The sequence below is a fragment of the Arachis stenosperma genome, chromosome 6 (assembly GCF_014773155.1).
Source record: "Arachis stenosperma cultivar V10309 chromosome 6, arast.V10309.gnm1.PFL2, whole genome shotgun sequence".
Lineage (NCBI taxonomy): Eukaryota > Viridiplantae > Streptophyta > Magnoliopsida > Fabales > Fabaceae > Arachis > Arachis stenosperma.
In genome coordinates, this window is record NC_080382.1 from 11,804,681 (window position 1) to 11,831,428 (window position 26,748).

A 26,748-nucleotide genomic window follows, 5' to 3' on the forward strand; every position below is an offset into this window, starting at 1 on the left:
TCACCTCCAGACTCTACATGTGTAACAGTTTCACCCACCTCCAGATTGTTCAGGTATAACAATTTGAGACGGTGGTTGATTTTCAATATTAGCATCACCTCCACACTGTACATTACAACAATTTCACCACCTCCAGATTGTTCAGTTATAACAGTTTGAGACGGTGGTTGATTTCTAATATTAGCATCACCTGGACTCTACATGTACAACAGTTTCACCACCTCCAGATTGTTCAGGTATAACAATTTGAGACAGTGGTTGATTTCAATATTAGCATTACCTCCAGATTCTACATGTATAACAGTTTCACCACCTTCAGATTGTTCAGGTATAACAGTTTGAGACAGTGGTTGATTTCAAATATTAGCATCACCTCCAAACTCTATATGTACAACAATTTCACCACCTCCATATTGTTCAGGTATAACAGTTTGAGATGGTGGTTGATTTCCAGTTTGAGACGGTGGTTGATTTCAAATATTAGCATCACCTCCAAACTCTACATGTACAACAGTTTCACCAAGATTGTTCAGGTATAACAGTTTGAAATGGTGGTTGATTTCTAATATTAGCATCACCTCCAGACTCTACATGTATCACAATTTCACCACCTCCAGACTAATCAGGTATAATAGTTTAAGACGGCGATTGATTTTTACATTAGCATCTCCTCCAGACTATTCAGGTATAGCAGCTTGAGACGGTGGTTGATTTCCAATATTATCAGACTCTACATGTACAACAATTTCACCACCTCCAAATTTTTCAGGTATAACAGTTTGAGACGATGGTTGATTTCCAATATTAACATCACCTCCAGACTCTACATGTATAACAGTTTCACTACCTCCAGATTGTTCAGGTATAACAGTTTGAGACGGTGGTTGATTTTCAATATTAGCATCACCTCCACATTGTACATGTACAACAATTTCACTACCTCCAGATTGTTCAGATATAACAGTTTGAGACGGTGGTTGATTTCTAATATTAGCATGACCTCCAGACCCTACATGTACAACAGTTTCACCACCTCCAGATGGTTCAGGTATAACAATTTGAGACATAGTTGATTTTCAATATTAGCATCACCTTCAGACTCTACATGTATAACTGTTTTACCTCCTCCAGATTGTTCAGGTATAACCGTTTGAGACGGTGGTTGATTTTCAATATTAGCATCACCTCTAGACTCTACATATGTAACAGTTTAAACACTTCCAGATTGTTCAGGTATAACAGTTTGAGACGGTGGTTGATTTCCAATATTAGCATCACCTCTAGACTCTACATGTACAACAGTTTCAGCACCTCTGTTCAGGTGTAACAGTTTGAGACAGTGGTTGATTTTCAATATTAGCATCACCTTCAGACTCTACATGTATAACAGTTTCACCACCTCCAAATTATTCAGGTATAACAGTTTGAGACGGTGGTTGATTTCCAATATTAGTATCACCTCCAGACTCTTCATGTGTAACAGTTTCACCATACTATTCAGGTATAACAGTTTGAAACAGTGGTTAATTTCCAATATTAGCATCACCTTCAGACTATTCAGGTATAGCAGTTTATGACCGTGGTTGATTTCCAATATTAGCATCACCTTCAGACTATGCATGTATAACAGTTTCATCATCTATAAACTGTTTAGTAGTAGCGATGATGGGGTGTGTAGGTGGGGTGAATGGTGGTGGTAGTGTGGTAAAGATGGGGTGTTGGGGGCGGTAGGGGTGGGGATGTGGGGTGGCGTTGAGGGTGTGGGTGGAAGAGTGGGGATGGGTGGTGGTGGTGCCGTGGGTTGTGGGGGTGGCGGTGAGGGTGCGGGCTAGGGGTGGGGGTAGAGGTGGGAGTGGTGGGAGTGGCGGTGCCGTGAGTTGTGGGGTTGGCGATGGGGGTGGGAAGGTGGAGGTGGAATGGGAGTGGTGGTGGTGGGGATGTCGTGGGCTGTGGGGATGGCGGTGAGGGTGCGGAGTGGGGGTTGGAGTTGGTGGTGATGGTGGTGATTCAGCCGCCTGTAATAAAGTAGAAAAAGTCAATCATTTTTTTTTTGTGAACAAAATCAATCATCTTTCTTCAATTAACGGCTTTGTTTTTGTTGAATTTTTTAATCAATTGGGACAAAAATTATACACATACACATACATGCACACAAATATATAACCAAACATAATTTTATATATTAATTTAAAATATATCATTTAATATATCAAAATATAGTGATTAATCCAATTTAATTAAAAAATAAAATTATAACTATTTTTTCTACTATCTACATTATACAAATATTAAATAATAATTTTAATAATATTTATAAAAGACCAATAATAATATATTAAATTTATTTTTTTATAATAAACATTATTTTAATATAAATGTTTTATTTCAATAATTATACATATATTTTTTTATTTTATTAATTAAAAATTAATTTATATAAATATATAATTAATTAATAAATATTATATTTTTATACGGATATCAATAATATTTGGTGTATGAATAATATTTTTTAAAAAAAAATTAGCTATAATTATTTAAAATCAACTCGAATCACTCATTTAGTTCAGATAGCTAGTAATACCACAATTTAGAAGGACAAATTATTTTTTTTATAAGTGTAGTTTTTTGTTATTTTTATTAGTGTAATTTTTAGGGCAAAAAACCATATTAAGCCAAATGAGTCAAAAAATAACGTAAATACGCCAAAGCAAAAATCGTTTCAGCAATAAGCCAGAAGCTATTTTTATATAATTCGAACCAGCTTGGTTCGAACTCCATTTCTACATAATTCGAACCAGCTTGGTTCGAATTACATACACACACATAATTCGAACCAGCTTGGTTCGAATTACACATAATTCGAACCAGCTTGGTTCGAATTACACACAAACACACGCACACACTAATTCGAACCAGCTTGGTTCGAATTACACACAGTAATTCATGGTATAATTCGAATTATGCTGTTAAAAAATTAATAATTTATTAAAAAAATTTATTAAAAATTTATTAAAAAAATTAATAATTAAAAAATTAAAAAATATATATTTTTATTTCATACGTTAAAAAAAAGTTAACAAAATATTTAATTACGAGACTTCTTTAAAATATTAATGAGCTATCAATTTGAATTCCATACAATACTTTTCTGTCCATTTTTAATAGTTCATGAATATTTTTTAATAAATTTTTTTAAATTATACTACAAAAAATATTTTATCCTATGCAAAACAATTTAAAAAAAATGGCTTAAAAATGTTAGGAGTACTATAAAAATTTGTAATGTTATAATAACTTAGGTAAATACATGCATGTACTCAAATTTTAAATAAAATACTCTACATAGTCAATAATAATTTAAAATGAAAGAAAATATTTTATTCCATACAAAATAATTAAAAAATATATTTTATTCTATACAAAATAATTTTAAAAAATGGCTTAAAAGATGTTATGAGTACTATAAAAGTTTGTAATATTCTAGTGATTTAGGTAAATACATGATAAAAATATTTTTTCTTTAATTTCTAAATTATTAGTGACTATGTGGAGTATTTCTTTAATGTCCTAAGTCATTAGGACATTACAAATTTTTATAGTACTTCTAACAGCTTTTAAGCCATTTTTTAAATTATTTTGCATAAAATAAAATATTTTTTTGTGGTATAATTTAAATAAATTTATTAAAAAATATTCATGATAATTTTTTAATAAAATTATTTAAATTATATGGTGAGATATTACATGATTCGAATTACGCATAGGGAAGTTCGAATTACTCTGATTCAAATTATATGGTGACCAATTCGAATTCTATACAATACTCTTCTGCCCATTCTTGATAGTTCATAAATATTTTTTAATAAATTTATTTAAATTATACCACAAAAAAATATTTTATTTTATGCAAAATAATTTAAAAAATGGCTTAAAAGCTGTTAGAAGTACTATAAAAATTTGTAATGTCCTAATGACTTAGGACATTAAAAAAATACTCCACATAGTCACTAATAATTTAGAAATTAAAGAAAAAATATTTTTATCATGTATTTACCTAAATCACTAGAATATTACAAACTTTTATAGTACTCATAACATCTTTTAAGCCATTTTTTAAAATTATTTTGTATAGAATAAAATATATTTTTTAATTATTTTGTATGGAATAAAATATTTTCTTTCATTTTTAAATTATTATTGACTATGTAGAGTATTTATTTAAAATTTGAGTACATGCATGTATTTACCTAAGTTATTATAACATTACAAATTTTTATAGTACTCCTAACATTTTTAAGCCATTTTTTTAAATTGTTTTGCATAGGATAAAATATTTTTTGTAGTATAATTTAAAAAAATTTATTAAAAAATATTCATGAACTATTAAAAATGGACAGAAAAGTATTGTATGGAATTCAAATTGATAGCTCATTAATATTTTAAAGAAGTCTCGTAATTAAATATTTTGTTAACTTTTTTTTAACGTATGAAATAAAAATATATATTTTTTAATTTTTTAATTATTAATTTTTTTAATAAATTTTTTAATAAATTTTTTTAATAAATTATTAATTTTTTAAACAGCATAATTCGAATTATACCATGAATTAATGTGTGTAATTCGAACCAAGCTGGTTCGAATTAGTGTGTGCGTGTGTTTGTGTGTAATTCGAACCAAGCTGGTTCGAATTATGTGTTTGTATATAATTCGAACCAAGCTGGTTCGAATTATGTAGAAATGGAGTTCGAACCAAGCTGGTTCGAATTATATAAAAATAGCTTCTGGCTTATTGCTGAAACGATTTTTGCTTTGGCGTATTTACGTTATTTTTTGACTCATTTGGCTTAATATGGTTTTTTACCCTAATTTTTATTTAAATATTTGTCTATTATTATACGAAGAGAGGGACTATTATCACACCTTAATTAATAAAATATTGATTAAGAAAGAGGAGTGATTAATACTCCAAAATGATGGAATTAACACCTAGAATCGAACCTGCACCCCTTGGGATTAACCACATTGATATTGTTAATTACAACTTGAGAAGGATAGAGTGCGGGAACGTGGTCACGTTTTTAAAACTGATTAGAAGTAACAGCGGCAACCGGAAAATGTGTGTCGGTGCCACCAAAACTCACCGGCTGTGGCCGGTTAATTAATGGAAGTCAAACTCATGGAATCCTCGTGGGCTCCACTACGTCTCAACACCTTCTTCCATAACCCTCATTATTCTTTAATAATCCTTAGTGTTTGTTTTCATAACTGAGATTAGAAGAGTGGAAATTCAATAGTGTATTTTTAGTTTTCAGTATTTTCAAAAGATAAGAATAAAAAGAACTGAAATTTTTAGAATTGTTCTAAAATTTTAATAATATTTTTAATATTTTTATTTAATTTTTTAAATTTTATATTTATCTCTTAATTTTTATTTTATCTTAAACTAAATACAATATTTAGACATAAATTAGTTTAATATATTTTATACAAAATATAATACAAAAACTTAATTAAGTCTCAATATTTCATTTTCAATCTCCTTTTTAAATTCATCATAAAAGATTAATTGTGTATTAATTATTTAATTTAGATGAGTTATTTTTATATAAAGTTGATAGTTAAAAATCGTTAGATAATAATCTAGTTAAATATATCAAATCATCTAACAGTTTTTAACTAACATTTTACGTGAAAATAATTGTATGTAAATTTGTACCAATAATTTAACTTTAAAAAATCAAATTTTTAAATTAATTTTTATCAATTAAATAATGACACATGATATAATTATTTTATGATACATTATTATTTAATTAATAAAAAATCAATTTAATTTTTTCAAAACCAAATTTATAAACACATGATCTTTTATAAATTATTTTGACTATTAACCAAATATATTCTTTTTGGAGTTGAATGAATAGTGCCATCACTAGTTATTGTTGGTTGGCTATAAACTTCCTATCTAACTTCAATTAGTATTCACTTGATTGCTCCCTTTAACTTGAAACTATACTTGTTTATTGCAATAATAGTATAATACGATAATACTATTATATATTATAAATATTAATTAAATAGTTTTTTAATCGGAAAAATTAAGCAATTTAAGAGGGAATGCTAATAGAGATTTGGTACAATATATAAAATTTAATCAAAATATGTTTAAAAACACTTCAAATTAAAATATGAATTAGAATGATAAAAGAATAATTAAAGTATTATTTTCTCATTAATAAAATTATTTATTTTTGTATCTCCAACATGAAAAGAATAAAAGAAAATCAAAGAGGTATATAATTAAAATAACTTTTAACTAAAGTGCCTTTTTTTATATATGATATTGTAAGTTTGTAACAAAAGCTTAACGCTTAACGCACATACCTATAAAAAAGTTGGGACAAGCGAAATAATAGAATTTTGCTATGGTGATTAATTTCTAATATTAACATCACTTTTAGACTGTTCATGTATAGCAGTTTGAAACGGTAGTTAATTTTTAATATTAGTATCATTTTCAGACTATATATATATAACAGTTTCATCATCTCCGAATTGTTCAGGTATAACAGTTTGAGACAGTGGTTGATTTTCAATATTAACATTACTTTCAAACTGTGCATGTATAACGGTTTTATCATCTATGAACTATTTAGTGGCAGCGATGATGGGGTGTAAGTGGGAGTAGATGGATATGGTAGTATGATAAAGATGGGGTGGTGGGGGCAGTGAAGGTGGGGGACTGGAGATGGGAGTGCCAGTGAAGGTGGGGGTGGAGGAGTGGGGATAGGTGGTAGTGGTGCCGTGGGTTGTGGGGGTGGCGGTGAGGATGCGGGGTCGGGGTGGGGTGGGGGTTGGTGGGGATGGTGGTGATTCAACCGCCTGCAATAAAGTAGAAAAAGTCAGTCATTTTTTTTGTGAATAAAGTCAATCATCTTTCTTCAATTAACGGGCTTTTGTTTTGTTGGGCTTTTTAATTGATTGGGACAAAAATTATACACACACATATATAATCAAACATAAGTGTATATCGACAAAAAAAACACATAATTATATATATATAACGAATCACTTTTTTTTTTCGGTGAACAAAGGCTCCGTTTGGTTTGTGTGTATGTCAGGCTAAGACATAAACACAGTAGAACATGTCTTTTGTTTGGTTTCTGAGACACAGAAAATGAAAGACACGCTTACACACAGGAGCACACATAATACACGTATTTTATGTCTCAAGGAAATGATGAGACACAGACAAAAAGTGATGGACACGGATCTGAGTTATTTTTTTTTACTTGTTTACCCTTATTAAAATTAACTTACCAGACTTCTTTTTCTTCTACCTTTGACAAACCCTAACAAGTCTCAAAATCTTCTCTGGAGTTTCCTCATTAACGGCTACTTTTGTGGAGCTTCTTTAATCTTTCTCTGTTTTTGAAAATTCCACTGAAGGTTTGTGATTATGCTATCCCTCTCTTTTATTATCTAAGTTTTTAATTTTTATCTTCCCTTGCTCTTTTACCATGAACTTTAATACATTTAGTTTTGGAAAAAATATTGGTGTGTGAATAAGGAACAAATAATACTGGTAGGCTGTGAAGTATTGTGATTGTTGAAATTTGTTTTGGGGATTAATGCGGGATGATGAGCAAATTAGAAGTATTGGGTTTTATTGTTGTTTAGTTAATATTTGGGGCTATTATCTGACTATTGTAAGGATTAGTATAATGAATGTTTAAAAAGATTCAACAAATAACTCTCAATAATATTTGTCATGGTCTGGTGGCCTTTCTTGTATTTTCAAATAGCAAGAAAACTGTTTATGTTGTATGAGTAGCAAACAATTTTTGAAATGTATTATTTAATGAAAAGCACATAGTTTAGGTGTCTTTCATCTTTCCCAGAAAAGTTTATGAGTTTAAACTTAAAACTGCATTAGATTTGAAATTCAAGTTGTAATCTCTTCTGAATTTGAAAGTTTTGAGATATTAATGAGAAAATTCAGAGGCTTTTATATAAGTATGAATTCAGTGTGGGTCATGGATCTTTTATTTTGTGGAGTTGGAAGTTTAAACTATTGAATTCAAGATTTTTATTTTGTTTTTTATAATTTAGAGTAATGGTTTGTGGAAAAAGACTTTGATGGTAACTATAGGGTAGTAGATATTAAATTTCTTGGACGGCAGTTGGATCCCAACCCGCTCTAGTGTTGCTAGCTCTGCTTCTTTTGGATTTGTTACGGTGATTATATAAAGCTTATTTGAATGTTTTGGTGCCGAATATTTATTATTTATTTATTTTTACGCATTTACTTTTTATTGTTTGTTAGGAAGTGATGATGGATCGTTCTGAGCAAATTAAGCTATGTGTTGGATATTACTGGATTATGAGAATGCAGTTTGACACGTTAATATTATTTATCTTAGTTACTTTATATATGTATGTTAGGAATAGAAGGCGGAGTCATTCTTCGATTGGTCGAAGAGTGAACACATTGCCATTAAGGCGAGATGCATTAGATAATATTATTGGGGCGGGTGGAGATAGAAATTGCATATGGGAGCTATGAATGAGTTTGAATGCATTTGCCAATTTGTGTGAATTGCTAAAAGTTCAGGGTGGGTTGGACGAAGATGGTCATGTTGGCATAGGCGAGCAAGTAGCTACTTTCTTAATCATTTTAGCTCACCATACCAAAAATCGCAGCGTACAAGTTAGGTTTTATAGGTCTGGTGAAACTATAAGTAGGTATTTTCACAAGGTATTGTGTTCGGTTTTGCGTGTTCAAAGTATATTATTTGCAACGGCAGATCCTGTTCCGGAAGATTGTGTGGATCCCAGATGGAAATGGTTTAAGGTAGGTCTTGTATATAGCTCAATTTCTTGCTGGTCAAGTTTATCTGGTGTGTAATAACTATTTTTTTAACATTTGATAGGGTTGTCTAGGAGCATTAGATGGAACTTACATAGATGTCACTGTCCCGAAGAATGATAAATCTAGATATCGGACGAGAAAATCTAGAATATCCACCAATGTCTTAGGAGTTTGCAATCAGAATATGAATTTTGTCTATGTCCTTAGCGGTTGGGAAGGATCGGCATCTGATTCAAGGGTACTTAGGGATGCAATTACTCGATGTAATGGCTTGAAAATACCTGTTGGTATGTCTAAATTAATCTTTTCATAAGAGTTTTAACTATTTATTAAAGAACTCTACCCTATTTCTTATATTTTTTTCATCCTTCCGTTTTAGGGTCTTATTATTTAGTGGATGCTGGCTATACCAATGGTAGAGAATTTTTATCTCCTTATAGAAATGTTCGCTATCATGTAAATGAGTGGGTTCAAGGTAACCGTGCACCACAAAATCGTCTAGAGTTATTTAATAAGAAGCACTCTTCGGCTAGAAATGTGATTGAGCGGTGCTTTGGATTGCTTAAGAAAAGATGGGCGATTCTACGAAGTCCGTCATTTTACCCTATTAGAATTCAAAGCCACATTATTATCGCTTGTTGTTTGTTACAAAATTTTATTCGTATGAATATGGATGTTGATCCTGAAGAAGATGCAACTCTTTCACCGGAACACATACCCATAGGAGATGATACTATTGTTGATGAAGCCGACACAATTGATGTTGTGGAAAGTAGCCACGAGTGGACTCAATGGCGTGAAGACCTAGCAACTGAAATGTGGAAAATATGGAGAGGAGAACATGGCACGTAGAATTTTTGTTTTTGATAATTTTATGATGTATGCAATTGTCGTCGACTATTATTATATTTGAATTCATTTGAGTTTTTTTCTCTTGTGGCATGTGTATTAGCATACAATTTAGTTTGATGACTTGTATTCTAATTAAAGACACAACTAGATAAGAGTTTGTTTTAATTGTTTCACAAGATGTTAAGCGTGTATAATGTTCTTGAAAATGTTAAAGTGTGTTGATATTGTGCTGGTAATTATTTGTTTTAATGTGGTGAAAATTCTACTATATTCGTGCTAGTAAATTTGTGCTCATTGGCATAAGAATTCTTGTGTATAGCTCAAAATAATTGTACTTTATGGTGCTCCTTTTCATTATTGTGCATATATCTTATCCAGCAACAAATGGCTTCCACACCACGCCAGTGGACTGAACAAGAAACTGAACAGTTTGTGGTTCTCATGTAGGAATTGGTCATTGAAGGCAAGAGGGCCGATGCCGGTCAATTTAAACCGGGGGCATTTCAGAAGTTGGCAGATAAGATGAATGAAAAGTTTCCTGGATGTGGTCTCAATGTGAAGCACATCAGAAATAAACACAAGCGCCTGAAAGAAAAATATATGTATGTGGCTGAGATGTTGGGTTGTAGTGGCTTTGGATGGAATTCTCAAAAGATGTGTGTAAAGTGTTGGAAGCTTGGGGAAAGGGGTGTCTTTTTTTGCACTTTTATTCTTTGTTCTTACAACTACATTTTAATTTTCATGCAAGTGTATGCATATGCATTTGTTAATGTATACTCTGTCATATGGTATAGGGTCGCAATGTGACGCTCTATACTCCAGGCAAGCCATTTCGGTTGTTTGAACGTCTTGGAAATATTTTCGGCAAGGATAGAGCTACCGGTCTTGAAGCCTGCAGTGGAAAAGATGCTGAAGAAGATGTTACTCTTGGCTCTACATTTGCTGCAGCCACAGCTGGTGGCTTGGGTTTAGACGGAGAAGATGTTGACATGGAGGATTTAGCAGCTGCTGAGAGCGAATTACCCAATAATTATTCGACCTCTTTTGCTTCATCAAGTGAGAGAAATCAAGGACGTCAAAGTGCAACTAAAATTAGCAAGGATGCTGCAATCCTATCAAACTTGGCTGAAACTTTTAAGGCTGCAGTTCAGGATCAAGGAAAGCATGTGCAAATACTTGCCAATGCAATGTCTGGGGTTAATGAGCAAGTGAATCTTGGTCGAACATTGAGGAGTCTTGGTTTCGACACAATGGAGATCGTGCAAATCGCAAAGAAATTTGTGCAAAATCCAGAATTGAAGGCAACCTTTTGGAGTTTAGATGAGGAAAAAGCAGCATTTGCACGAGATATTATGGACAACTTTTAGTTATTATTGGTGTAGTTGGTCTTAGTTGTTAACTTGTTAGGGTATATTGGTAAACTTACTAGGATATTTTGATAAAGTTATTAGACTTTTCAAAAACATTTCGGTAAACTCTTTTCTCTGTTAATTTCCTACTATTATGCACTAAGTTATTTATCAGGTGAACTTCAATTGTATTGTGCAATTTTACACTTAAAATTGTGCATTCCTGCAAAATTTTATTGAATCTGCATAATTTATGCTAATTTTCTGCACTTAAGTAGAGTTAAATTTTAATTGTGCAGCGTAAATTTTCACAATAAAGTTGTGCACTTTTTAAATCACAGCAAAATTGTGCACTTTCTAATATCACAATAAAAGTGGGCACTTGTTAAATCACAGTTTTAATTGTGCACTTTCTAATATCACAGCAAGTTCGTGCACTTTTTAAAATCACAACAAAATTATTAACTTTCTAAAATAATGCACTTCCTGTGTAAATTTTATACATGATGTTTGCAGCCTGAGTTCTAAATTCCTGCACTTACATATTTGTTCAAAGCAAACAAGATATACTCCAAATACTCATTTTTGATAACAAACAGCAAGCTAAAATGAATTTCATGTAAACCACTTTCCATTTAATTTTCAATTCCTACAATTTTCAATTCATACAATTGGATATTTCTTAAAACTATACCAATTGAACTTCATGATTCATTGTACAAATACAATGCCAAATAACAACAAAATACAGCTTTCAAAAGTAATATTTGGTCAAAAGTTGCAGTTGTCTCAAACCCTTGAATACTTGATCCATGACCAACTTCTATTTGTGCATAGCAACCAAGCATTCCCTAAAGAAAGAATTGCACAAACATTCCCTGCAAAAAGAATTTCAATAACAACTTTAGTAGTCTCAAAACATGCTTTGTTCTTACAACACACTATATTCCTTTGAAGCTCATAACTTCAGCACTTTGCATTAGTTCTAATTTTAAGTAAATTTTCTAACAATGTAAACACAACAAGAAACTGAAGCATACCCAATGAAGATCCATAAAGGCAGGTTGGTCCACAAAGAAATTTACCTTATAAGTTTGCTCCTCTAGAAAAATACAAATTTTTTTTTACCATCACGTTTGGTCAGTGTATATTCAAAAAAAATTCGTTTGCTTCAAAATATTGAAAAAAATACAAAAAAAAATTAGATTGAAACATACATTGTGACAAACGTTGTTTAAATAGATCCAAAGTAAGCATATTGTTGTCCACATACAAACAATTCATCAAACACAATTAATGCATATGTAAAAGGGCTAAAATAATATAGAACCAGTTCCAAGAACATACCATTATAATGAATCATTTATGAGAACCAATGTAAAAATATTACCTTTGTTACTAATTCACTTCCATGCCACTAGGAAATCATCATATGCTTTGTACAAAGTAACCAAGAAACATTGATATAAATATATATGTTCTTCTTAATCCCAAAATATATGGAAGAGTATGGCTTATTTTCATCTTTCTAATTACTACTCTTTTAATTCTTAATCCACACTTCTATAACACATGCAGTTTTTAATTTCATTCATCAATACTTAGTTAAACCGTTAAAGTTATGAAATTGGGGATATAATTACACTATGTAAACTGTTAAAATTATGAACTTGGCATGGCGCAGCTAGACATATCAAGCACCGTATTCCCAAAATGCGCTAAACCTTAAATCCTAAATTGCGAAATCAGAACTCTGAAAGATATAGTTGAAGCTGTAAATATTAGGAATGGTATGGTAGATACCTGCCAAGTGCGAAAGAGATGCTTTTTGGCATTGGCTTTTTCTTCGATGCTAATTCTACACATGGTGCTTTTCATCGATGAGCCATGCCTTCCCCCTTTTCTCTGTTAAACTGAACCTAGCAAATACACTCGCAACAATTAAAACCAACAATTAAGAAGAAGAAGGGCACCACACAAAAGAAGAAGAACAAGAATAAGAAGAAGGGGATCGCACAGAAGAAGAATAATAAGAAGAAGAGGACTGCACAGAATAGCGAAGAAGGATGACGCCAACTAGGGAGAAGGGAGATTTTGGGGAGTTGAGGTAAGGGGGAGAAACCCTCGACTCAATTTGGGCTCTCTGCCTCTCTCTGGTCTTTTTTTTATTTTAAAATGATTGAATTTTTATTTTAAATTAGAAGGGTAAAATAGTCATTTTAATTATGTAGTGTTCTTGTGTCTTATTAATCAAACATAATATTAGACACTACAGTACTGTCATGTCTCTATATCCAAACATCATACATGAACACAAATATTTTATGTCTATGTCTCAAGTGTCTATGTCTTAATGTCTATGTATTAGTACATATACAAACCAAACGGAGCCAAAGTTAATCATCTTTCTTCAATAATTATATAACGGACATTATTTTTGTTGGACTTTTTAATCAGTGGGGATAAAAATTCTACACATACACACATACATGCATACACATATATAACCAAACATAATTATATATATTATTTTAAAATATGTCATTTGATATATCAAAATATAGTGATTAATCAAATTTAATTAAAAATAAAATTATAACTATTTTTTCTATTGTTTACATTATAAAAATATTAAATAATAATTTTAATAATATTTATATAAGACCAATAATAGTATATTAAATTTATTTTCTTTAGTATAATATTAAAAATATTTATTTTTTTTGCTAAAATAATAGTAATTTTTTGCACGATTAAATTTTTGTTTCTCATTTGAATTTAAAAATAGTATATTTAACTTTCATTTTTTTATTAGTTTTAATTAAAAGAAGTCATTTTTTTAGAAAAACAAATAAGTGAAATAATAAGATTATTGTACTTTTCTAAGACACAAAAAAGATTGATCATTATATTTTTTTGTGAAAACTAAATAGTTAAACAACAAATAAATCACTAAAAGTTACGTATAGAAATTACATTTTAAAATTTAAAATGGAAGTAAATTCAAAATAATGTTAACAAAGGGGCAAGTAATTAAACTAATAGCAAGCATTTATTATATATACTCATATATAAGTAAAGAAATTACAAATAAGTAAATCTGTCTAATCAACTAAGCCTCATGAATTTTTAAATAATGTTAATACTTAACGAAGAGAAAATTTACATCTCGATGAGCCATGAAAATAAAATAACGGTATTTTGTGGTATTCAATATGTAGTAGGGATACAGTGAGAAACACAGTAAAAAAAAAAAAATAACAGAAACGTCTCTTAAAAACACATGAGAAATATAAAAAAGAGAGTAGTAGGAGTTGAGGATCTCTTAGAAACAGTGAAAAACATATAGAGGGGATCAAACATTTTATAAGAGAATTTTTGAGAATGCATTATAGGAAGTGGTGAGTGTGAATGTGGCTGTGTTTGGGATAGTAGTGGTGTGCATTGTAGGAAGTGGTAATGCAAAAAAATAAATACCACGGTGGTAAGAACAATCCTCAATGCATGCTTTTTGTTTTCTTTTTCCAAAGTTGATAACAATTCCATTATGAACTAAACGTTTGGTATATATAAATCTATAACAAAAAAATAGTATAGCAAATTTATGCGTGTATGAACTAGTCAAAATAGATATTTGTTGGGTAGTTTTGTAAAATATTTGAGTAATTTTATTAAAATAATTCAATATTTCACAAATATTAAATTAGTTTATATCTTTTATAATCTTAGAATTTATAATATGAGAGAAAGAGGGGGAGAGAGCGGAGGGTGGGAAAACATCGGGAAGGGTAGGCCTAGGAATCTGCAACACCAAGGCAAGGACCCAAGGGTTTAGAACCGAAAAGAGTTTCTTAGATTGGAAAAGGAATCTTTCACTGTTTTTGTTGATAGCTTATCGAAGGATATCTCGAAGCAAGAATTGTTTCGTTTGTTTTCTTAGACAGGGAGGATCAATGACATCTACCTCTCCAGGAATATGAGGAAAAGTGTAGTGTATCTTTTTGCATTCATAAGGTATACTACGAAGGGAGGAGCATTGAAAGCCATTTCAGAGATGAATCGCATGCGCTTAAGAGGGAACGATATTTTTGTGGGAGAGGCTAAGTACAGGAGGGTTAACCCTAAGGGGACGAAGATGTCGGCCGTTGAAGATGCAAGGAGGAGCACAGCGACTGTGACGGCTGATTTGGGGAAAGTTCATATTCACAATGCGGTTCCTTTGGCTGGAAGGAGGCAGGCAGATGAAGGGGTGGATGATCATGGGGTAATTATTAGTCAGGGTAAGGATCATGTGGCCGGATCGACGGATCCCGACGGAGCTTGTAGGATTAATGATAGGGCGGCCTCGGTGGCCAAGGGGATTCAAGTCTATGTGACTAACACTAATTTGGACTGGCTACGGAGGAGTGTTGTTGGGAGTACAACAAAAACTAACTTCTGCGTGTTGAAGGCAACGGCTCGAACGGAATGGCCACACGTAGTCAAGATTTGTGAGATGGGGGCTTACAAAGCTTTATTAATCTTTGATAGTCCTCGCAGTATTGAAGAGGCGCTCGCTCTCAGCATGGATAGCTTCTTGAAGGTTTTTTGTCGAGTCAGACAGTGGGAGGAGCATGAACGTTGTGCTAAGAGGAGAGTTTGGCTTGAGTGCTTCGGGGTTCCACTTCACGTTTGGTCAGAAGCTACGTTCGGTATGATTGGTGAACAGTGGGGGGGAGATAGTGCGTTGTGATGATGCGACGATATCATGCTTGTCCTTTAGCAAGGGGCATGTGCTGATTGAGACATGCAGGTTTGATAGCATTCATGAGAAGATTCATCTTTTTTTAGGCACAAATGTGTTTGATGTGGTGGTCAAGAAGGCGGTAAGTGATGCTGGTGTCTCAACGGCTCGTGTCATCAATGATGGTTCAGAAGGTAATTGTGAACCCCTGGTAGAAAGAGCGTATGATTCTGAGAATGTTATAAGTAATGGTGGAGGTAAGCGTAGTCACACGCGGCCAGTGGGATGGGATGCGGCAGCGGAGTTGATGTTGCTGACGGGTAGGGAGGGAGAACAACATGGGGGTAGAGTCGTAATTCACCTTGAAGATTTGAATGAATGGCATAACAAACTTTTAAATTCTACAACGGCAATAACAGCTTTTAAGGAGGTTAACTTCCGTATGACATATGCTACTAGTGCGGGTTCTCCAACGAGAAGTGTGGAAGATGATTCAGGTAGAACTGTATCATGGGACTATAATAGAGATTCGGTGGTTGCTGGGGTTGAGATCAGTAGCAATCTTAGTGGAAGTTTGGGTGCTAGTGGGCTTATTCCTTTAGCTACGAGTGTTGGGGCCCAACATAAGCTAACCAAATCAAAGGAGGATCAATTGGGCTTAAACTCTAGAGGCCCACAAGGTGGACTTGGTGGTGGACCTGGGACGGACCGGGTTGGGAATAAGGTGGGTCGAAGCCTTCATCCGGGTAGTAAGGAGGACTGGGCAAATGGGAAGAGGAGGGGCGTCGATGGCAAGAGACCCCAAAGCGGCGCCGACCTGGTGGTTGAGCGAAGGCGCCGGACAGATCACAAAAGCTCCAGTTCGGACGATCCATATCCTGGGTTTGGCTGTAGGCTCGTGGGTAACTCGGAGCCAAACGCCGCGGGGGGTCGATCGTGCATTGAATTTGCTGGCGTGGGGAGGCAGGTCTCAATGCCGGCGGATGTAGCGGATTGTGGTCAAGGACGGGTGTCGTTGGTAACAATGGATGATTATCTGGTATGGGATCTGGGCGGGTTGCTGCGGGAAGAGGACTGAACGGAGGTGACGGGTGCGGCGGGAATGAGTCTGGCGGTTTGATTGCATTAGGATCACAGCGGTTTGGTGATGATGTGGATGCGGGTAGGCTGGGAGGGCAAACTCAAGATGGGTTGATGGGGAATGGAGAGGCTGATGTAAGGCACAAGGGGGAATGGGGTTGTAAAAGGGATTCATTATAAAGGGATTGATGACATAGAACAGTGCAAACCTGAGAAAGCTGAGGCTTTGGCGAAAGTAAGCTGCGCAGGTTGTGGTCAATGCGTTACATGTTCTTCAAAGGCTAAAACAGACGAAGGCCCAGGCGCAGTTGAGCTACAAGGAGGGTTGGCTGCGTCGGAGATAGTGAATGCTAGTGCTAGGGGGCGACAGAGGACCTGAGGGAGGGAGCAGTTGATTCTGAAAGTGAATTGGAGTCGGAAGCGTCTGAAAATACAAGGGAAAATAAAATGCAAGAAAATAGGAAGGCTTGGGATTTGGCAGTCGAATCTGGAACGTTGCAATACAATGGGGAAGAAGACATTATGGCAATACTCCAGGCACAGAATGAGGCAATAGCGCTAAAGAAAAAGCAAGCCAAACAGAAGGAGAATGCTAGAAGAAGTCGTCCAAAAAACCGAAGAAAGGTGTGTACAACTGTTTTAAAATGATTTTTAGTTCTTGGAATGTTAGGGGGTTGGCGGGAATTGGCAAATTAAGTATGGTGAAACACTTTCGGAGAAATTTTAAACTACATATGCTAGGCTTGATAGAGACTAAAAAAGAGGTTATGAACAAATTTGATATTGTGCAACTGTGGGGGAATGATGGGGTAGGATGGGAGTTTGTGAGTGCGGAAGGTGCTTCAGGCGGGCTGTTAGTTGTTGATGTGGGATGAAATGATTTTCAAGAAAAGTAACTGTTATAAAGGAGATAGATGGTTGTGTGTCGATGGAGAGTTGTTAAAAAATAATTTCTATTGTGCTTTCTGTTTAGTGTATGGTGCGCATGCGAGGGACGAGAAGCTTGTTGTGTGGGAAGAGTTGAGCTTCTTATCTGGGTTATGTCAAGTGCCGTTCTGTTTTATGGGGGACTTTAATGAGATCGTTCAAGTGGAGGAGAGACAAGGAGCTACTTCTTTGCCGGTGTCTGTTGCAGAGTTTAAATCATGGATTCAGGATATGGAGCTCGTGGATTTAGCATTAACTGATCGTAGGTTCACATGGTTTAGGGGCCAATCTTGTAGTCGCATAGATCAAATCCTGGTTAGTTTGGAGTGGCTAGAGGTGTTTCCTGAAACTAGGCTGCGAGGAGGACTAAGAGGAATGTCAGATCATTGTCCACAATGGTTATGGATGTCACAAGGTAGGGAGGGGGGCCGCGACCTTTTTGTAGTCTGGATTCATGGTTCACTCATGAAGGATTCTTAAGGATGGTGAAGGAGGAATGGAGGTGCTTAGGCAAGGTGCAGTTCCTGGACAAGTTGAAGGCTATGACAATTCCACTGGGTAGATGGCATAGAGAGAACTTTGGAAATATGGACATGAGGATTCAAAGGTTTGAGGAGGAAATTAAGAAAGTGGACGACATGGTTAGCAATAGAGTGTATGATGGAACCATGGAAGCGAGAAGAAAGGCTATGGTTAGCTCTTGTAAGAGATGGTATATTAGAAAGGAGGTTCACTGGAAGCAGCTGTCAAGATCCAGGCATGCTAAGGAGATGAACAAAAATACTAGATACTTTCACAATGTAGCTTCAGCTCGCCGGAGGAACAATCGCATTGAAGCTTTGATGATTCATGGAAGACTAGTGAGGAATCAAGCCAGGATTAAGGTGGCTATAAGAGATTTCTATAAAGACCTGTATCATCAGGAAGCTTCACCTACTATAGGCTTTCGGGATGGACTGGTAAAACAGATAAATGAGGAAGAGGCAACAGAATTGGAGGTCATGCCAACTATTGAAGAAATAAAGGATGCAGTTTGGGATTGCAAATCAACAAAAGCTCCAGGAAGTGACGGGTATAATATGAATTTCATCAAGAAGTGTTGGGAAGAAGTTGGAAGGGAGTTCACTGAAGCAGTCATGGATTTTTTCCAGTCGTCCAGGATACCTAGAGAATCGAATGTCACTTGGGTGGCGTTGGCGCCGAAATTTGTTGGAGCTGTGGAAATAAAAGACCTTCGATCGATTAGTATGGTGGGCTGTGTGTATAAGGTCATATCAAAGGTGTTGGTTCGGAGGATGAGGAAGGTTATGCCAGGTTTAGTAGGAGAGACATAGAGTGCTTTTGTGAAGGGGAGGAAAATACATGATGGGGCGTTGATTGCCTGCGAAACCGTGCAGTGGTTGAAGTCTAGAAAAAAGAGTGCAGCGATAATCAAACTGGATTTTCAAAAGGCGTATGATAGGGTCAAATGGCGGTTCGTGGATATTATTTTGCAAAAGATGGGCTTCGGCCTTAAGTGGAGGGGATGGATTCAGGAGTGTGTTTGCTTGGCGTCGATGTCGATTCTTATAAATGGGTCACCCTCTAAACCCTTCAAAATGGAAAGGGGTCTACGACAAGGAGATCCATTATCTCATTTTCTATTTGTGCTAGTTGTTGATGTTCTTCATAGGATGATTGGGGAGGCGGTGAGGAATGGTCGCATCTCTCCGCAATTGGTTGGTCAGGATGATATTGCGCTGTCGCAATTGCAGTTTGCAGATGATACTATCATATTCTGTCCTACTGAGGAAGAGACCATCAGGAACTACAAAAGGTTGTTGCGCTGTTTTGAGTTGATTTCTGGATTGAGTATCAACTTTGAGAAGTCCAACTTTATTCCGGTTAATGGTGATAAGCAGTGGGCACACAAGATGTGTTGTTTGCTAGGTTGTGAGGAAACGTCTTTATCAGTCTGATACCTTGGGATTTCTCTAGGTGCAAACCCGAGGCTTGTTAAGACTTGAAAACCAGTTATTGATAAGGTGGAAGACAAGCTAAGTCTGTGGAAAGCTAAGATGCTGAGCAAAGCGGGTAAGCTGGTTCTTATTAAATTTGTTCTGAATAGCCTCCCTATTTACTATCTCAGCTTATACAAGATGCCAAAGGGAGTAGCAGAGAAGTTGATCTCCCTCCAATGACGATTTTTATGGAGTAAAGAGAATGGGAGGAACGGGATGCCACTAGTGAAATGGGACATAGTGATGGCTCCAAAAAAGGCAGGTGGTTTGGGAGTTGGAGATGCAGTGATTCGGAATACAACTATGCTATTTAAATGGTGGTTGAGGTTTTCGAAAGAAGATTGCCCGTTATGGAAGAAAGTAGTGTGCTCTTGTAATAATATGAATCCATCTGAGATGCTCTGTGGTCAGCCTATTCCTACAAGAGGGGGCCCTTAGAAGGATATTTGTCAGCTTCAAATTAGTGAGCCACGAGCTAGAGATAAGGTGATCAGAGAATTGGCTATGAATGTGGGGGATGGCAGAACGATTCGATTCTGGGAGGATATTTGGTTACCTAATGGTGCTTTGAAAGTGTTATTTCCAAGACTTTTCTCGGTCTCAAACCTTAAAGGTTCTGTTATAGGGGATTGTGAGTTTTAGGATGGGTTAGAGTGGATATGGAGTTTCCAATGGAGGAGAGAGTTATTTCAATGGGAGTTGGAATTAGTCAACCAGCTTCATGAGATGCTACAGTCAGTTAAGCTTACAACTGAGAGAGAGGACAGTGTAGTTTGGAAATATGATAAATCTGGTATTTATTCAACTAACTTGTTTGTGCAGGTGTTGCAGGAAGCAGTTCTTCCATAGGAAATTACAAGCTACAGTTTTACTAGTGCCATTTGGAAGGGTCTTGTTCCACCAAGGATTGAGTTATTTTCTTGGTTTGTGTTAGTGGGAAGAGTGACTACTAAGGAACGACTGTGTAAATTAGGTGTAGTTAACCAAAATGATAACTTATGCGTATTATGTTGTAAGTCAGTGGAGTCTGTTTTTCATTTGTTTGTTGGTTGTGAGGTTACTTGGCAAGTGTGGTGTGCTTGGCTGTTCGCTCTTGGGAGGATATGGACCATGTCGGATACTCTACAGCAACATTTCGAAAGTTGGACGAATGTCTCAGCAAGAAAGGATGAGAGGAAGTGGTGGTTGATTGGGTTCTTTGCTGTTATCTGGACAATTTAGCTAGAACGGAATGCTAGAATATTCAGTAATCAAGGTTCAAGTGTGGTGGAGATCATAAACAGGTCCTTTTTGTTTTTCGATGACTGGAGCGGTGGTGACCTCATTAGTTGTTAATGGCTATGCCGAAGATGACTAGGGATTGATTTATGTTGCGTAGTTAGTCTTGATTACTTCCTTTGCTCCACTTTATTGTGTTGAGTTTTTCCTTCAAAAAAAAAGTTTATATCTTTTATAGTTAAAATTATTAGTATGATGAATGGGTGCCAATTAGGAGGTAAGAAATTAAAGGTCCAGCTTAAGAGGGACAACAAGCAGCGTAAGCCTTACCGATGAAGTTTAACAATGGAAATTTGTATAATTCACGTTGTAATTCATGACCCATCTTATGTTTATACAATTTGTAATTTCTGTAACATGAAATTTCATTTAGACATTGATTATTAATTTATTGATTTTTCTCCTAAGAATGGCTATTGATTGTATTATCTTCTGTAGTTTCATCCAGGATAAGAGGACTCTTTTCCTTTGGCTCTCTGCGTCCTGCGACAACAATAACGTTTTTCTTTTTTTCTCTATTTTCGTTTACTTTTCTTGTTTCTCACAGGTTGAGGTAGTGAGGCGAATATTGTTTGCACCAGCTGCTATCTATTGTTTAGCCTTTTGGCCAATTGTCAGCAGCACCATGGAAATTATGTGGCACGTAAAAAATGGCCCTATACACAGATATAGCAATTAATATAAAATAATGATGTTTGCTACGATACGATGATAAATTCATACGTACCGATACGTTTAAAATATAGATAAATAATAACAAGCCACGTGGAATTTATTTTCCACATCAACATTTAATTTTTATTTTTTTAAATATATATTATATCACCACTTTTACTAATACACCCATTTAATTAAATAAAAATAAAAAAATATTTTTTATTTAATTTTATAAAATGTCTTAAACATTCTTCTTTTATTTGATTAGACAAAAATATCCTTTTAAATTAACGAAATTTTAGAATTCAATTAATCCTAATTTTATAATTTCAAATAATTTAAACAACAAAATAAAAACATATTAAAAAAATAAAAAATCAAAATTTCTCCATCTTCTCTAATTTCTCTAATCATTGGTGTCCCCTCTAAGCAAAACATATCAAAAAAACAAAAAATCGATCGTTCTTTATCTTCTCCAATTACCCCTCTGAAACAAAGCAATAAAAGTCACAAATCAAATATGTTTTGAACTCTTTTTCTCATTCAAAATTTTTCGACTTTTGTTTGTAGTTTTAGCTCTTGAATCAAAACAGTCACCGGAAATTCTAATTTCTCTTGCCGGAAAAGTGGCAGACTATACTGTGGGTGCCATTGGAAGGCAATTCAGTTATGTAATATTCTACAAAGCCAATTTTAAGGAGTTGAGTGACTGTGTTATTGATCTTGAAGGTAAAAGAGATGAAACTAAGCATCGTGTTCAGAACGAAAGAAGGGATTTGAAAAAAATTGAAGGTCGTGTGCTGAAATGGTTGGACGACGCAGATGAAGCAATTGGGACGGCAGTAGCGAAGAATCTAGGGTTTTGATTCGGGATTTTCACTTTTTTGTTTTAGAGGGATAATTGGAGAAGATGAAAAAGGATTGATTTTTTGTTTCATTGATATGTTTTGTTTAGAGAGGGACACGAATGATTAGAGAAATTGGAGAAGATGAAGAAATTTTGATTTTTTGTTTTTTAAATATATTTTTGTTTTGTTATTTAAATCATTTGAAACTATAAAATTAAGATTAATTGAATTCTAAAATTTTGTTAATTTAAAAGGATATTTTTGTCTAATCAAATAAAAGAAAGATGTTTATGACTTTTTATAAAATTAAATAAAAAATATTTTTTTATTTTATTTAATTATAGGAGTGAATTAATAAAAGTGGTGATATAATATATATTTAAAAAAACAAAAATTAAATATTGATGTGAAAAATAAATTTCACGTGAATTATTATTATTTGTCCATATTTTAAACGTATCGATACGTATAAATTTATCATCGTACCGTAGCAAACACCTAAAATAATACTGTGACAAGGCATAACATATAGATGGTTGATTGTATTTTTGTTCGGATTATTACAGCCACATCAGTAACTTTCCTGGAAAGTGGGCAGCGGGAAAGTGGATGCCGGATTTTTTAAGTAGGATTCGTAATGGATGCGGCACAAGCAGCTTTAGGCTTTATTAGAAAAAGTAATAGAGAGTGATATAATGGAATATAATTGAACCATAAAGAATTTGAAAGAGTCGTATTATTCTATAGATGTTTTTTGTATATTGAAAGAAAAATGACGAAACAAAGTTATAATTTATAAGTTTAACGAAAAAAAATTAATATTTTTATATTATGATCAATATAATAAAAAATGGAATAAAACAATATTTAGAATTATCGAAAAAAATCATTAATAAACTATAGTACGTTTAAGAGTATAATAGATTGTTTACTTTATAATTTTTTAGTATGATCATCAATTTCTCGCTAATATTCACATCTGCTCCATTTATGCTTAGGGGTATTTTATACTTCCTTACTTGTTCTTTTATTCTGTTTAGAATATGATATTTTTGTCCTTTTTTTTTATGACATCTCTTTCATTTAAAATATAATTTATTGTCTATAAAAATAAAATATAAAATACTAAAAAATATTGTAAGTTCTGAATATAGTTAAAGTTGTTTCATTATAAATTTTATAAATCATCTTAAAAAGTTTAAACTCATCAAATTTGATAATTGATGTCACATTTATTTGTGTAAGTTGGGAATAAGACAATTACTACTCATATCGGTCTCATATTTAAACAATTTTTATTTGGTATTTTCTCTATCTATTTAAAACCAAGTCAATAATTGAAAAATTCACTTCTTTTAAAGCATGCTTAATTAGATTACATCTACTCAAATTACCATTCATATTAATATTTAACTATTGAAAAAGTCTAGGGACCATCAATTTTTGTGTTTTGTGATCAGTATTTAACTATAAAAAAATGAGTGATCTCTCACCATTGGATGGCCAATTAATATAATCTCACACCATTAAAAACATGATTGATGGCCAATTAATGATTACAAAATACAAAAATTGCTGACCCCCTAACACTTCTATTAACTATTTTTTCTTAAGTCTCAAAATAATTTCTTAAATTAACATCATGTACTAAAATTTTCTATAAGATTCTAATTATACTAATTATATTTTTGAAATTGATAAAAGTATACTATATTTGTCTTTAATCTATCTGTATTATTCAATGACTTGATCACATGTAATGACTAGTGACGTGTGACCTGCTAACTTAGACAATTGTGCCACATGTCCATTTGGGCCACTTGTCGCAATAGTATTCGTCTCATTATAGATGTATCAAATTGGTTTATAAATTTGTATTAAGTGACTCATTTTAGTCCCTGAAATTAAATGTCGTGTACCAAACTAGTTTTTCACTAATTTTTTTTTTATAAATTTAAAATTTTCAATATCTTTAAATGCATTAATTTTAATTCTATTTTATAAATATTATTTAAATACAAATACTTTTATAAAAGATTTTTTTGTAGTATTCCTAACTACCGTCTTAAAACTGATGTGAACTTCAAATATTTTCACTATCATCTTCAACATCTTTCGTCTAGGTCTAACCCATTTACACACAACTAGAAACATGTATTTCATAAGAATCGAAAAAATAAAAAAAGTATATTTTTATTTTTGATTTATTGTAAAAAATAAGTGTTTTTAGAAAAAAAAATGTGTCTAATCAATCATATAATTTTTTTATAATAACATACTTACATATTACAAAATTTATTAATATTAAATTATTATAAAAAATTATATAATTAAAACTAAAATCTTAAAATATGAAGTGACATGTATCACTAATTGTTAATCTACGTCATCAAATTATATCATCACACTGTTAATAAAAAATGAGTAAGGAACTAACATAATATACTTTTATCAATTTTAAAAACATAACTTATGCAATTTTTTTTTTTGGTGACTATAATTTATGCAATTAAAATCTAAAAAATAATTTTGACATATCCACACCAATTTTAAAGATTATTTTAGAACTTAACTCAATATTTGTCGACTAGTTTTTATTCAGGCGCGGGGGCGAATTGTGAAGAAACTATAACTAGTCCATTTCATTTACTTTTTTATTCAAAGATTTCTCTTTATTTTTTCCAATAAACGTCACGACCGAAGCCTAAAACACAAATTCACAATCTGAAAGTTAACATATCCATCAAAGTCAATAAGGAACGCAAACGAAATACTGACAAAGACTATATAATCCCTATTTGACTAAATCATGTGTGGACAATTAGACTCCGTCTAAACTCTAAATGCTAATAATACTCTTTTCCATTGTCAGCATCCTCCATCACTTCCCTCTTATGGCATTTACAAACCAAAACTTTTTAACAAGAGAATAGACACTTTTTTCCCCTCTATCATAATACATATTTTATTTTATTTTTCCATTTCATTAAGAAGTATGCTCTATCCACAACAATAATAAAAGACAGCCCCGTGAATCGAAAAGCATCAACTAATGCTGGAATACAAAATGCTTTACCCAAAAATATGAAGTCCTAGTTATTAAATTAATTATATTTCAAAAATATCCCATCTGAATATTCTTGTACTCAAAGTCAATCGCTAGTGTAGTGATTATAGATTTGAATAATTTTATGTTAAGTCTTAAATCGAAATTTTATTGCCATTGATAATGACGCGATGATGATCCTAAAACTTGAATTCACTTTTAATTACCCAAAAACAAGAGGAAAAAATTGGACTCTATTTGGTAAAAGTTTCGGCATTGGTTTTCAGTTTTTCTTTTCTCCACCCAGCAATTCGAAACTATGACCTTATTGACTTATTCAGCTAATTAATTAGTTGATTAAATCAAAATTGACCATTTCTCCTATCCTATATAAAAATATTTCGTCCAATTTATAATTCTCATGGACTAGACCAATATATATTATATAGAATAAAGACTTAATTTAATCTGTAATGACTTTACTTCTTAACAATTAATTTAATCTGTAATGACTTTACTTCTTAACAATTTTTTTATTGTGAGTAAAATATTTGAGAATTACTCTTTGTCAAATAAATTAGTCTCTTTATCGTTTTTAATCAAATTTTTAATATATTTATGATACAAATAAGTTTTTAACAAATGTTATTATAAGACAATTAAGTCACTAAAAAATATTATTATCAAATAAATTAATTATCTTTTAAACTGACAAAAAAATTAATCTGTTTAATAAAAATAATTCTCAAAAGCTTTTTAAAAATTAAAATTTATTTAGAAATAAAATATCAATTTTTTTTTTTGGAACGGATATTTTCTGTTTTCTGTATTATATATGCATGCCTTACTAAATACGGGGAAAAAACTATCAGGCCATCCCACCCACCAAGAAATTTTATAATGTTTTTAGTGTACATACAAATCAATTTATATATACCAAAATTGATGTTTAAGCTAGTAATTTCTTGGCTGCTATAGAATACAATCAATAATTATAAGTAATCATCCTTGGAAACCATTAATCATGATTGTCAGCAACTTGTTTTTGGGATCTTGGGTTAAGCTGATGGCAATAACAATTGCCCACAAGCATCATAACAGATAGATATGTG

General features: G+C 33.0%; 1 protein-coding gene, 1 long non-coding RNA gene and 1 pseudogene across 2 annotated transcripts; 2 read left to right on the forward strand and 1 right to left on the reverse strand.

Annotated features, from left to right (window-relative positions):
* The first annotated feature begins 1,891 nt into the window (after positions 1–1,891).
* Positions 1,892–9,728, forward strand: LOC130933679 (uncharacterized; annotated as a pseudogene).
* A 2,122-nt stretch (positions 9,729–11,850) lies between these two features.
* On the reverse strand, positions 11,851–13,189 carry LOC130933176 (uncharacterized). Its single transcript, XR_009067639.1, has 3 exons — positions 13,095–13,189; positions 12,881–12,996; positions 11,851–11,955 (listed from the first exon to the last, which is right to left on the reverse strand). It is a non-coding gene; the product is annotated as an uncharacterized LOC130933176 (long non-coding RNA).
* Positions 13,190–19,306: 6,117 nt separating this feature from the next.
* LOC130933680 (uncharacterized mitochondrial protein AtMg01250-like) lies at positions 19,307–19,765 on the forward strand. Its single transcript, XM_057863302.1, has one exon. The coding sequence runs from the start codon at positions 19,307–19,309 to the stop codon at positions 19,763–19,765; it is 459 nt and encodes a 152-aa protein (XP_057719285.1).
* Positions 19,766–26,748: the final 6,983 nt, after the last annotated feature.

Coding starts and splice junctions, on each gene's coding strand:
- LOC130933680 (XM_057863302.1), top strand. CDS start 19,307: ATGGGCTTCGGCCTTAAGTGGAGGGGATGGATTCAGGAGTGTGTTTGC.